This window comes from Mesoplodon densirostris, chromosome 3 (assembly GCF_025265405.1).
Source record: "Mesoplodon densirostris isolate mMesDen1 chromosome 3, mMesDen1 primary haplotype, whole genome shotgun sequence".
Taxonomy (NCBI): domain Eukaryota; kingdom Metazoa; phylum Chordata; class Mammalia; order Artiodactyla; family Ziphiidae; genus Mesoplodon; species Mesoplodon densirostris.
This window is the reverse complement of record NC_082663.1, coordinates 122,108,030-122,122,815: the sequence shown is the minus strand read 5'-3', so window position 1 is coordinate 122,122,815 and position 14,786 is coordinate 122,108,030. Positions and strand designations below refer to the sequence as shown.

The 14,786-nt window shown below is 46.2% G+C and overlaps 1 protein-coding gene across 3 annotated transcripts in view; it reads right to left on the bottom strand.

Annotated features, from left to right (window-relative positions):
- The window catches only part of ARHGAP26 (Rho GTPase activating protein 26), a 494,532-nt gene extending 481,007 nt beyond the window's left edge, over positions 1-13,525 (bottom strand). For all 3 annotated transcript variants that reach the window (XM_060093555.1, XM_060093556.1, XM_060093557.1), the window contains exon 1: positions 13,340-13,525. In XM_060093555.1, the coding sequence (XP_059949538.1) occupies positions 13,340-13,493 (154 nt within the window). In that variant the 5' untranslated portion in view covers positions 13,494-13,525. The remainder of the gene's footprint in view (positions 1-13,339) is intronic.
- Between the last annotated feature and the right edge of the window lie 1,261 nt (positions 13,526-14,786).

Below are 14,786 nucleotides of genomic sequence, written 5' to 3'. Positions count from 1 at the left end.
GTGAGCCATGGCCGCTGGGCCTGCGCATCCGGAGCCTGTGCTCCGCAACGGGAGAGGCCACAACAGTGAGAGGCCCACATAACGCAAAAAGGAAAAAAAAAAAAAAAAAAAAAAAAAAAAAAAGATATTCTAGAAAAAAAATATATTGCTAACCACATCAAACCTATAATTTCAGAATGCTATAAAGTTCCCTTTTGAAATAAACATAATTTTTAATGAGTAGACTTTTTCAAAATAAATACATGTGGTAATGGTGGGGCAGAAATAACCTAGGGGGTTTTAAAAGACTGATGGGGGCTTCCCTGGTGGCGCAGTGATTGAGAGTCTGCCTGCCGATGCAGGGGACACGGGTTCGTGCCCCGGTCCGGGAAGATCCCACATGCTGCGGAGCGGCTGGGCCCATGAGCCATGGCCGCTGAGCCTGCTCGTCCGGAGCCTGTGCTCCACAACGGGAGAGGCCACAACAGTGAGAGGCCCGCGTACCGCAAAAAAAAAAAAAAAAAAAATAGACTGATGGTTAGGAACACTGTTTCCTTGGACTTGATGTCTTCACTTGCCTCTCCCCAAGTTCTCTGCTCCCTCCCCCAGAAACCCTTTTAAACCGATAGGAATCATTGCACTGTGGACTGTCTGTTCTTCCCTGGCCTCCTGAAGAGCAGGGACTATGCCCGCCCTGCCCCAGAACTCCACTACCAGGAGCCTTCCACCCCAACATGAGCAGTCCCAGGCACTGGAAGAGAGACCACAGCCAACACGTGCCTTCCACCAGGAGAAGTGCTAAGCTCTGCCGAAGAGGCAGCCAGAAGAGAGAAGGACAAAAGCGCCCAGCTCCCTCGCCACTCCCCAGAGAAGCTTCGCAGACAGACAACATGTACCTACGGGCCCAAAGTCACGGTCTCCAGTCACCAAACGTGGGAGACTGCCCTCCTTTACACCTGCCAAACTTCCGAAATAATGCGCACACTGCACAAAGATAAAAACTCAACAGCACCCTCACTAGAACCACAAACAAGCTCTCTGGCGCCCCGCATGCAAGTGATCCCCAGTCCAGCTCTGTCTCATTTTAGGGAATGACTTTGTTGTGACTTCTGATCCCAGAATGAACAGTACACACAAACTGGGGAGTAGGAAATGGAGAAAATTCTAAGTGTTGTTTCATTACAGACACCACCCTATAATAAACCAAATAGTGAGTTTCCTTTCTACTCTAAAATGTGATTTATAAAATTCAGTTCACTCAGAGCTTTTCAGAAACACTCCTATGAGATATTCATTGAAATGAAAAATGTACATACCCACTGGCCCAGCAGTTCCATTTCTAGAATGCATCCTACAGATCTACTCACTCATACGCCCATGACAGGTACCAGGAGGTTCACAGCGGCATTGCTTATAATGGTAAAAGGGTGGAAATCATCTAAATGTCTATTATTTGGGGACTGATTAAATAAACTATGTTATGTCCATACAGTGCAATACAATGCGATGCTAAAAATGAATTTGCTCTATACGTACCAATATTGAATAATATTCAAAATACATTAAAATCATGCAAAATGCAAAAATATGCAAAACAGTGCATATGGTATGCTACTGGAGAAATATATAAATCTGTATTTGCTGGCACATGCATAAATTATATCTGAAAAATATTCAAGAATGGGTAAAATGTTGCCTGCAGTAGAACAACTAAGGATTTGGAGACAGGAGGAATTTGAGGATGCTCACATTCCTTCTTGTCCCCTCTAAATTGTGTACTATTTACAGGTATTACTTACTGACATAAACTTTCGAAAAAGAAACATAGGTATGAATTAAAATAAAAATGCTTTTTAATTTTATTTCATTTGCTCAACTGATAATCATCTTCTACACCTGACCCACAAGTGTAATAGTGAGATAGGCAGTCAGGAATCTGTTACGGTTTGGGTCCTATCTGCTTGACAGTCTCTGTGGCACAGAAACAGCCTCAAGTTCAACTCAATCTGCCTGGAAATCTATCTAAAGTCTCACGGGAGAAGCTTGTTCATATTTTCAAAGTGTTCAAATCAGCCTGGAATAAACTTAAAAGCACATTTGATAGCAAGATCAGATGAGCTTTGAAACCTACCTGTGGTGTTTTTACAAACCATGTAAAATGGGGTTTATTTTGGCTTTTCCTGTGTGGCAGCAGCAGGAGTCAAACCTTAGCTACTGGCTTGGCCCAGAGAAGCCAGCCAGTTAACAAGGTTTGCTCCAGAATTCCCAAGCCCCTCAACCCTTTGTCCATCTGGCAAAGAAAACACACACACACACACAGACACCCCCCAGCCCCAGGAATCTCCTCTTTCTAAATATAGTAAGCACTGCCCAGTCTCCAAGCTCACCCTCTGTAGCATTCTGTGCCTTCCAACCGAGGTGAAATGAGCCAGATATAAACACACCGTGACAGCTTCTGGCCCACACTGCCAAGCTGTTTTCCTTACTATTTCCTCTCTTTCTCCACTCTAGGTTTCTACAAAAATGTGTAAACCTCAGTGACTATAATTTGTAAATATTCCTCTGGCCACTAAGGCTGTTTTCCTCACCCTACCAAATGTAATTTCCCTGAAATTTGAGGTCAGAATAGCCTATTATATATGGGCAAAGCCACATCTCATCTCCCATTTTATCTGTAAGAACTTGCAGCTCAGAAAGGATTTCGGACAGGTCCGATGCTAATTAGGACACAGCCAATTAATTGTAATCTCTCCCTCTCTCTCTCTCTCTCTCTCTCTCCCTCTCTCTCTCTCTCCCTCTCTCTCTCTCTCTCCCCCCCCCCCCACCCTGCCCTCGTTCCTTTAGAATCCGTGTCAGTGCCTCACAGAAGGGCTTGTTCAGGGATGCAAGGACCTAAACAGTCGATGTGAAAGAGCTTTAAAAAATGGAGGCTGACAACAACTCCACCTTGAGGAATCTATCCCATGGAACTCCTGGGACCCACACACAAAGGTGGGTGTGCAAATAATCACTGCAGCACCTTCTATGCTGAGGCAATCCAAATATTCCTCAACAGGAGACGGGGTAAATAAGCCATGGTATCTCCACATAGCAGAGCTCTCTGCAGGCATTAAAAAGAATACACTGTGTATGTGTACTGACATGGAAGATCTCTAAAAGAGAGTCTCAACCAGAAAAGCGAAACACAGAATAATTCATATTCTATAACCCCACCTAAGGAAAAAAAATATGCACAGAAAAAGGACAAGAAAAAAAGCACACCAGTGGTTAACTCAGGCAAGTGGGTGCTTTACTCTGTATAGTTCCACACTCTGTGATTCTTTTATGAGAACGTATTCGTGAACTGCGTACATGAATTTTTTTGTCTTTGCACTGTAAGATTAGGTCATCCATTCATACTGTTAATTTTACCCCCAAAACTAATCCTTCCCAAGTCATCTTTATTTCAGAAAATAGTGTCATCATTCACATAATTGCTCCAGCTAAAAACATTTGAATCATTCTTTTTTTTTTTTAAGATTTTTTGATGTGGACCATTTTTAAAGTCTTTATTGAATTTGTTACAATATTGCTGCTGTTTTGTTTTGGTGTTTTGGCCCTGAGGCATGTGAGAACTTAGCTCCCCAACCAAGGATCGAACCCACACCCCCTGCATTGGAAGGCGAAGTATTAACCACTAGACTGCCAGGGAAGTCCCTAATCATTCTTGACTTTTATTCTCAAAGCCCAAATCCAATCAAATAGCAAATCTGTGGGATCGACTTCCAAAAACACCCAGAATCTGACCACCATCTCCAGTGCTGCCACCCTAGCCCAAGGTGCCATTTTGCCTCTTACTTCACCTATTATAACAGCCTTCTAACTGCTCTCCTTGCCTCCATTCTTGCCCCACTAAATTATCCTCCACACGTGGCCCCCATAATCTCTTAAAAACACAAGCAGGATGATGTCACAACCTCCTCCTTACACTTAGAATGAAACCCGAAGTCCTTTCTGGGACTCAAGACCTCTAGGACCTGGCTCCCGACCTCTCTCCCTGTTCATTTGCCATCACTCTGCTCCAGCTACGCTGGCCTCCCTGCTACTCCTCAGACACCCCATGATCTCTCCGGCCTCACGAATTCTGCACCTGTTACCACCACCTTAAAAGCCCTTACTCTAGGCTAGGGCTTGGAGGACACAGTAAGAGTGGAGCAAAGCTCCATATCTGAAATGAAAGCCTTCCTCTGGTGGCCTAAGATATATAATTTGGAACATAATAGGTTATAATTTTAAACACTGAAACTAGGGTCAGTCAGAAATTTAATCTAGAAAATCCACTTTGTTAGCTTCATACCGGCATCCCTCCTTTGGCTACCTTTTAAAAAGGCAATGGCCTAAACAGGGTAGCAAAATCACCTTCATGAATTGCTTTCCCCAATAGCTCGGTGGTGATAATGGTTCCTCCCTGACCCATTCTCATGTTGTCAATTCCTGGGGTTTGTGATCATTAGCTTACACTGGCCAGCACTAGGAAGTTCAGCCTGAGGCCTCCGCCCAGAAGGATGCTGGCTGGCCTAGCTGGAGCAGAGATATGAACCACAGCCGTGTCAGAATCACCTTCCAAGCCCTGGAATGTGAAACTGATCAGTCAAGTGCATCTGAGGTTGAAGCAAATGGAAGAAGAAAGTCCTCAAATGAGGGCAAATAGAGAAAATCTACCTAGGGGAGTGGTGTTCACTTAATCATCAAAAGTTTTATGGGACAAAAAAAAAAAAAAAAAGTTGTATGGGACAAAGTAAAAGGATAAAAAAAAAAATCCAAGGTATAAAATAGTGCCCAACAAAAAGATCTGAATAGGTATGTCAGCAAAGAAAATGCACCAATGGCCCTTAATCATATGAAAAGATGCTCATCATCGTTAGTCATCGTGGAAATGCAAATTAAAACCAAGAGATATCACTTCACACTCACTAGGATGGCTACAATCAAAAAGACAGACAGTAACAAGTACTGGTGATGATGTAGAAAAATTGAAACCCTCAGACGATCCTGGTGAGAATTTAAAAAGATGCCTCTGCTGCAGAAAACCTTTCGGCAGGTTTTTTAAAAAATGAAACATAATGGGCTTCCCTGGCGCAGTGGTTGAGAGTCCGCCTGCCGATGCGGGGGACGCGGGTTCGTGCGCCGGTCCGGGAAGATCCCACATGCCGCGGAGCGGCTGGGCCCATGAGCCATGGCCGCTGAGCCTCCGGAGCCTGTGCTCCGCAACGGGAGAGACCACGGCAGTGAGAGGCCCGCATACCACAAAATAAATAAATAAAGTCTATTAATTATATTTTTTTAAAAAGGAGGGAGGGGAGAACTTAAGCCTCAATCAGTGGGCTGAGCGCAACAGATTAGATGCAATTTATTCAATCCAGTTGAGAACAGAATAATTGGATTAAAATGGAAGGACTTTTTTTAAAGCCAGTGTTATATAAAAACTACAAAATCTTGTTTGGATATAATTTGCTGTTGTTTATATTTGTATGAGAAATACTCCAAATGTCAGTACTGCAAATTACCACCATTTACAAATAATTAGGAAATGCCTTTTTTTTTCTTTTATTTTAAAGGTGCTAAAGCAAAGCAAAGGAGCTGAGAAAAAACTTTTTGCTACCTAACTCCATAAGCATTTGTTCCATTAGGATTTTGTGAGTAATATAATTACTCCTAAACAAAGCAGGTTGGCACTGAACAGCCTTTGGGAATTTACACCATTAATGAAGGACTCACCTCACTACTGTAAAAAGCCTACACCAAGTCCTAAAGAAATATAAAAGGGTGACATGCTCTAAGCACACAACTCTTGATGTTGATTTTTTTTTACTCGTTTTAATGAGCAAAGAGGATGAACTATTTATCTTAACAAATGAGACTCAAGAACAAGTTTTTGGCCTCCATGTTCAATGCTTTATTACCCAGTTAAAAGAGAATAACGGGCTTCCCTGGTGGCGCAGTGGTTGAGAGTCCGCCTGCCGATGCAAGGGACACGGGTTTGTGCCCCAGTCCGGGAAGATCCCACATGCCGCGGAGCAGCTGCGCCCGTGAGCCATGGCCGCTGAGCCTGCGCGTCCGGAGCCTGTGCTCCGCAACGGGAGAGGCCACAACAGTGAGAGGCCCGCGTACAGCAAAAAAAAAAAAAAAAAAAAAAGAGAGAATAACTTTCAGTTATAAAATAAATAAGTCATGGGATGTGATGTACAGCATGGTGACGATAGTTAATAGTACTATAATTGTATATTTGAAAGCTGCTAAGAGAGTAGATCTTAAAAGTTCTCATCACAAGAAAAAGAATTCGTAATTATGTATGGTGACAGATGTTAACTAGACATACTGCAGCAATCATTTCATACTATATACAAATAGCGAATCATTATGTTGTACACCTAACACTAAAAAATGTTCTGTGTCAATTATATCTCAATTTAAAATTTTTTTAATTAAAAAAATAAATGAATGCTAGGAAAGCATGCATTTTCTAAAAAATATTAAAAAAGAGAGAGACTCATTGGTAATCAGTGCTACCCGCAAAGAGCAACTCTACTGCTTCAAAAAGCCAACAGATAATCAGACGCCCTCATTTGTCTCACTAGCTTACAATGGCTCTTTAATCATATGATGAAGAGAGAAACACAAAACTTCAGAGCACAATACAGAATCTTAACTATTCTTTGCTATTCAGGACTCAGAGCCTGAAAAACAACGGGGACAATATTCTCACTTAATCTAGCACCTGCTGCATGTTTCTTCTTTCTAGTGTCTAGATCTCTGAACAATTTGCATCTTCACTGCCAGCGTGTCTACTGAAGCACTGAAGGGTCATGTTCAAGAGAAGGCCCTGCAGTCCGTGGTCAGCTTCAAAACTTGGTTGCACAATTTCCTGCTGTGTGACCTTAGACAAGTTACCCAAACTGTAACATGCACACAAATAAGAGTATTCATCCCACCGGACAGTGGTATAAACACTCACGAGACAATGTGTGCACTTAGCATAGGGCAGGGCCCTTGGTGAGTGTTCAATAAACAAGAGCTGCTGGCAAGGTTTCAGGTTTTCTGTTTGCTTGTTTGTTTGCTGAGGAAACTGACAGTGCCCCCAAGGTCTTACAGCATATATGTGGTAGAGCTTGGACTAGACATCAGGTCTGCCTGATAACAGAGGCCTGGCTCCTTGCATTGCACTCTGCTCCCCAGACCTGGGTCTCCTCAGGCTGCATATTACGGGCTCCAAGTTAACTTCTCCAAGTCCACTTCTTAAATGAACTCAATACTGATGTGTTCCCTATCTACATAAAAGGGCTAGAGCCATATATAAATGCAATCCTGGAAGGCATCTTGTGGAAGGACTGCTATAAAGAGAATGTTATATCAATGCCCACTAGGATTACTAATGTCCAGAATCCAGACCACTCTGAAATGTGGCATTATCCATGGAGATGAGTGGTTATCAACCCAGGACCAGAGATTTCTGAAACATTTAAGACAGACATGCTTTTTCTGGAACACATCTGTCAGACTGGGCATTTAGATTATGGCAATTAATGACAGCTTGTACTATAGAAGAATGTAGATATAATTTTTACTTTTTTTTTTCCTGTAATGTGAGTTTAGGGTCCCTATTGAGCCTCATGAATGCCCTCTAGCAGATATTATTAAAACTATTTAGATCTCATTCTTTTTTTTCCCTTAAGTAATATACTACCTAAATGTTCTTTCTTCATGCCTTAGCAAAAAAATCTTGTAAGTGTGATCTCACTTAAGTACATCAGACTTTTTATCTGTCTCTCCGCCTAGGGTTCAAGTTCCAAAATACAGAATTTTGCTTTGTATATATAGTTATGACTACAGATTTATACAACCCTATTTCTGTTAAAAGATAAATGTCCGTTGAATTTAATATTTGATTATTGACAGACAAATAGCAGCTAAAATTTATTGTTGTGGTTTTTGCTGGCATTCTTATAAAACTACTTATTTCTGTTAAAAATTCTCTGTGGTTGCCTTGGAGATGTGATGCAGGTCAGAATTACTAACCTCTGTGAATACAATGCAAAAGGCATGTCATCCCCAAAAAGTCTCATGAAAACTATGGTCTCATAGTCTTTTTATAAAAAAAAAAAAAACAAAAAACAAAAAAAACAGTGTCTCCTGGCAGGCTACCAACCGCAGAGTAAGGCTTTTTTCAGTATCACACACCCCGCCCCAACTTGACTGAAAAGCTCACTGACAGAAGGGGTTGGATCCTTGGCCTTGTTTTGGTAGGCTCCCCTGCGTCCTTCAAAGTACCATGAACTAGAATGAATCCATCAGTTCCCCATCATGAGACACCTGGGTTTTCCCTAGGACATGGTTCAGTCTTTGCGACTCCACCTCTACTTAAACCCCACTGAAGGAGAGCAGCTTATGGGTTCAAAGTTTCCCACCTGAATCAAGAAAACTGTGCCTCAAGATGCCCATCACCATCTAAGAGAAAACTATTTTTTTTTTTTTTTTTTTTTTTGCGTTACGCGGGCCTCTCACTGTTGTGGTCCCTCCCGTTGCGGAGCACAGGCTCTGGACGCGCAGGCTCAGCGGCCATGGCTCACGGGCCCAGCCACTCCGCAGCATGTGGGATCTTCCCGGACCGGGGCACAAACCCGCGTCCCCTGCATCGGCAGGCAGACTCTCAACCACTGCGCCACCAGGGAAGCCCTAAGAGAAAACTATTAAAATTACACTTCTGATATCCAGAAGAGGCAAATCCATAGAGACAGAAAATACATTAGTGGTCGACTAGGGCTGGAGGGCGGGAGGATGGGGAGGGAGGAGTTGGGAGCAAATGGTGGGGAATGACTGCTTATGGGAACAGGATTTCTTTTGGGGGCAATGAAAATGTTCTAAGACTGATTGTGGTGATAGCTGTACGGCTCTGCGAATGTACTAAAAACCATTGAACTGGATGCTTTAAGTGAGTGAACAGTACACTAAGGCAAATTATATCTCAATAAAGATATTCTGCCCCACTCCTCCCACCTAAGACTATCAAAATAAGAGAACTCACTCTATCTCAGAAAGAAGTCTAACTTAAAGGGGTATATCCCCAGCAGCAAGTCCATAAACCAACTCTGAAGGTGGAAAGAAACACAGTTCCCGAAAACCCACATCACCTCTCAAAACCAACAGCCTAATTCACTTTCAGTTCTGTGAAACCACATTTGGTTTGCCATCGAGTCCATGAGACAGCCAGACATGAAGTCCAGTGCATTCTGCAAGCTTTTCCTGCAAGGCAAAGAGAGGCAGCCAGCTCAGCCACTGGATGGGGGATGGGGGGGGTAGAGGGGTTAATCTAGCAAGAAGATGGAAAATTTAAGCTACCAGAATGTTATTAGGAACAACAGAGATGTTGAGAGACTTTTTTTTTTTTCTCTTTAACTTGTGGGGCTTTTTTGTCATAACCATGACTTTATACAAATAGGATTACCAGGCTTCTTCCCACCAGTAGTTAATACATACACAACTGTGTAAGTTACCAACAACTGGCATGAAGAAGGCATGGGCCTAACTCCTTGCACCCAAATCAAAAAACTGTTCATTTGGATGGACAATTCTGCTCTTAGTGACTCTTGCTCCGAGTCTTGACAACCCTGAATGCTGGAAGATAATAACAGCTACCATTAATTGAGCAATGCTATGCACCAGGCTTCAAGCTAAGTGCTTTCTTTACATGCACTGTTTCATTTTGCACTCACAGCAACCCTAGGAGGTCCAGAGTGGCTACTCCCATTTTACACAGGAGGAGCTCAGGCTTAGTGACTCACCTAGAGTCAATCAGTAGGTGATGGTGTCAAGAATGGAACACAGAACATCCTAAAACTCTGAATTCTACAAGTCTGAACTTCATCGCCCACCTCTATCATCTTTACAGAAAGAAAAAAGGACTAAAACACACAGAATCCTCTTGACTGAGACACAGATTAATCAGGTCAAGGAAAGAGTGCCCACAGAAAAGGCCCGGACAAATCAGCACAGAAAAAAGTGACTCGGAGTCATCACATCAAACAAGAACTTTCTCCAAAAGCAAGATTTTTTGAAATGTAGGTCCCAAATTATTTTATTGCTTATCTTCCATGTGTCCAGCCCAGAGGTTTGAACTCCAGGGAAAGACTTCAAGGAGTTCCTTTGTTTATCAGGTTATCAAGGGGAATCAAGAGACAACAGACCTACACAACAGTTTTGCTTCAGAGTTAAGTGCACAGGCTCTGGAATCAGACAACTTAATTGCTGTGATGCCTTGGGCAGGTTACTAATCTCTCTGAGCTGCAGTTTCCTCATTCATAAAGTAGAAGTAGCAAGAATAATGATCTAGCTGAACTTCAGCAATCCCAGTTTTATCGTCTCAGATTAACACACAACGGAAACCTTAACCCAAAGATCTGTGAAAATTAATTACAAAATAAAACCATAAAATTTTAGAGCTGGAAAAGCCTATAAATCATCTAAACCAGTGTTACTTACACAATTATTTTTGTTTGTTTGTTTGTTTGTTTGTTTTTTGCGGTACGTGGGCCTCTCACTGTTGTGGCCTCTCCCATTGCGGAGCACAGGCTCCGGACGTGCAGGCTCAGAGGCCATGGCTCACGGGCCCAGCCGCTCTGCGGCATGTGGCATCTTCCCGGACCGGGGCATGAACCCGTGCCCCCTGCATCGGCAGGCGGACTCTCAACCACTGCGCCACCAGGGAAGCCCTATGTATTTATTTTTACGTATGTATTTTTTAAAACACTGGCTTTACATTTACAGTAGTGATAAAGATGATCCAAAGAAAATGAATACACAAATACTAATATAGTAGTATACAATGCAAGAAGCACCTAATGACAACACAATGCCCGAAGTCTGGTAAATAGTAATCACTTCTACCCTTTTTAAGAGGTCACATGACCTGTTCAAGCAGTAGTAAGAATAGAAGAGTATAGTTAGAAATAGAGCTGGATATTAAGAGATTAGAACACCTAGTTCTCCCCCAAGTTACAGAGCTGGTCCATTCCACTAGACAATTTGAATAACTTTAATTTTATCACTGCACTGTTTCCTCCTACCCAAAGAATTCTTACATGCCCTCCCCACCCCCCCCAAAAAATCGTAGCAGGCAAATAAACTGCCAGTCACACAAATGCATCCTCCTCAGACTCATGGCTGAGATACAAAATGCAAGTCCAAATTCCAAAAGGCTTGGTCCAGGGGGTCCATTCTGGGCAAGAGGGATGGGGCGGAATTAAGAGCTCAGCATCAGCAGGAACTCCAGCTCTGGTTCAGACCATGTGGAGGCTCAAAAACCACCCTGCCATTAGAGCAGTGTGGCTCTGGGCTAGTGATTTCTGCAAGTCTGTTTTCTCATTTGTAAAAGCAGTAACAGTACATGAGATAATTTGTGGGTGAAGCAGTGCCTGGCATGGAGTAAGTCTTTACAACCTCAGAGGCAGCAGAACTGTCACTACTACTTCAGTGCCTGGGGCAATATCTAACACACAGCAAGCACTCTAAATGTTTGCTGAATAAAGAAGAGGTCCAATTAAAGCCAGTCTGAGAGTCACTCAAAATTCATGGGCCCAGGGCTTCCCTGGTGGCGCAGTGGTTGAGAGTCCGCCTGCCAATGCAGGGCACACGGGTTCGTGCCCTGGTCCGGGAAGATCCCACATGCCACGGAGAGGCTGGGCCCGTGAGCCATGGCCGCTGAACCTGCGTATCCGGAGCCTGTGCTCCACAACGGGAGAGGCCACAACAGTGAGAGGCCCGTGTACCGAAAAAAAAAAAAAAAAAAAATTCATGGGCCCAACCTATAAGTGGGCCCCTAACTTACTCCAAACCAGGGTCACATATTCCCTGAACCAACGATGGTCCTGGTCATTCACAAAAGAAGAGTCTGTTCATATGCTTCAGGTCACAGCCTCCAGCAGAGACCCTGCCTCTGAGGAGCCTTATCACATCAAAGTTCCATGTTTATTTCACCCCAAAACACTGGCACTTGCTGCCCTGGGGCTCCACTGTCTCCCTCTTCATTTTTAGAAGCAACAGGCTCACAAAATGACACCTCGGGCACTTGACTTCACGTCTCCTTTATAGAGGCTTGGGGACAATTCTCACAGCTAGGGCCCCACTCTGCCAATGCAAGCTTTCTTAGCTGAAAAATACCACCTATTAAGAAATCCATCACAGAGAAAGGAAAAGTCAAAGACAATTCCACTGTCTGCCTTTTTTCCTGATTCTCAAAACTAAAAGATGGACCAAACTATTTTTAAATGGGTAGACTGAAAAGGCACCCAAAAAAAGATCTCAACAATCCAAGGCGCTCTTCCCTAGAGCACTCCTGTTTGGCCAGAAGGAGACATTCCCTGGCTCTGCAGAAGACAAGGCAAATCATACACAGAATGCAAAACTCGTTTCTCCCCTGCCAAAGGGAAATTTGCAAAAATTGTTTTACAAAAGGTTTGAGGATCTATAAAGATGAGTTTAAACTTCTCCTTTCTGAGTGAGGACCGAGGACATTCCTTCTCAGACTTTTGAGTTTTCAAGGATATTGGGAGAGGTAAAAGGGGAGCGAGGGAGCGGGAGAGGGAGAGAATATGTTCATTCTATTTTTAAACCCTCGCCCACAGTTTAGAGTAAAGGAACACTCTGATTCTGTACTCCCACCCCTATCACCTTCTGCTAAACACAAGAATCAGAACCTGCACACGTACGTGACCCTGATTCTAGATCTGGGGGGTACAGGCTGCCAGTAATCCAGAGAATCGCGAGCTGACCGACCATCCCACCCAGCCCTTCTCTGGGCAGCAGCTGTGCCTTTCGGAGAACCTGGCGGCCCTGAGCAGGCTGGCGCTGCGCCCAGGGAGCGAAGCAGGCACAACCCGCCTTTTTCCGAGGGGAGGCAGCGCCCCCTTGGCGGGGGCCACTCCATTCCCAAGGCTGGGCACCCAGGGGTGAGCAACTCTTCCCCAAGGGAGCGGGAGTAGTGGACGCGAAGGGGTTTTCCAGCAGGCTGCGGCGCACCAAGCACTCCAGTCCCACTCCCAGGACACCTGTGTGCCGCGCACACCCGCCGCGGCGCCCCAGAGCGCCACTCGCGCTCGGTCTCCTCCCAGCCACCCCGGAACGCAAACTGCCGGGCGACGGATCTTTTCCCTCACCGTCTAGTTCGCCCATTTTACGTATCCTTCCCGCCCCACTACAAGCATCTACACCCGTCCCTCAGTGCCCGGGGGCAGAAAACCAGACGGACACGCGACCCCCAGGGCTGAGCGCCTCCCGACGGCCCCTCCCGCCCCGGAACTCCGTCCCCGCCAGGCTCAGGGGCACTCACTCTTGAGAGCGCTGACGAGTGACTTCCCATCCTTGATGAGCTCCTTGATGAATTTGTTGGTCTTGTCCAGCTCCGCTTCGTGTGACTTGAGCGTCTCTCGGAAGTGCGGGCTGTCGAGGCAGCAGTCGCTGAATTCGAGCGCGGGCAGCCCCATGGTGTCTGCGGCGCCCAGCCGGGGGGCACGCCTCCCCCGGGGCCCCGGCGGCCCGCAGCCCCGAGCACGCACGCGGCGGGACCACGGCCGGCACCCGCGACGGCCGCCGGCTCCACAGGTGTGGCGCCGGTTAGCCCTGAGCGCGGTGTCCGCGGGCGCGCACGACTTCCAAACCAAGCCGGGACCCGAACGAAGGGCGGCTGCTCCGGCGGCGTGCAACCGAGCGGTCGGGGAGCAGGAAGCGCAGCGGCGGACCCGCAGCGGCGCCGGGAAGGGAACGAGAAGTCGAGCGAGTGCAGCCGCCTCCTCCCCGCCTCCTTCACCAGTTCGCTCTCCAGCAGCCTCGAGCGCCCTCTCACAGCAGCCTGGGTCGCTCCGCCGGCGTTCGGGCCGCACTAACCTGCTAGCAATGACCTAATCCCAGCTGAACCAATCAGACCCCCGGGCCTCCCGGGTACGCCCGGCCCTTCCGCGGCCATGACCCAATCAGCGGGGCCCGGAGGCGGGGTCTGGGCCAGGGGGCGGGGCCCACGCCACTGCCTAGGTCCGCAGCACAAGCTCCGCCCGCACCCGCCCGCGCGGTGTTGCAGATCCGGAGCCCCGAAGGTGAGCGCTGCGGCATGCCCCGTACCTTGCCGGCCCGCATCCGAGATGGTGCGTCTGAAGGTTTGGGGAGCGGAAGAGCCTAGATGTGCCGAACATGAAAAATCTGGGAATTTAGGGCTGCAGTCCCCCTCACACTTCAGGCAATCGAGCTTGCACTCAAAATGCAGCCCCCTGCCCCAGACGAACCCCGAGCGCACCAAGCGACCACATCGCTCCTAGGAACAAGCTCCTTCTTCCAGTCGAGGAGAAAATATTTTCATCTTAAAATTACCAGCCCTTCTTGCCTGCAGTCTTCCCGCCCCCTACAGTCCGGCCCCCTCACGGTCACTCCTACTCAAAACCCGCCCACGGCTGCTCTCAGCCGAAGGATCTAACATCCTTACGAAAATTTCAGCCGCCTGTTGTTTCACTGCTGGGCACCTAACACAATTTTACATAATTACGTCCACTGCCTGTCGTCCTTTGCTGCACCGTGAGCTTCAAGAACACGAGCCACCGCAGTTTTCTTGTGCGCTGCGGCATCCCTAACACCTAGAACAGTGGCCGGCATCTACTAACAGATATTGAGCGCTTACCGTGTGCTACGTGTGCTATGGCGATTGATAAATATTTGTGGAATAAATGAATGGATCCTTTCCCGTGTCCCTCTCCACCTCCTACCCCACCCCACCCCCAATGCGTTGCCCT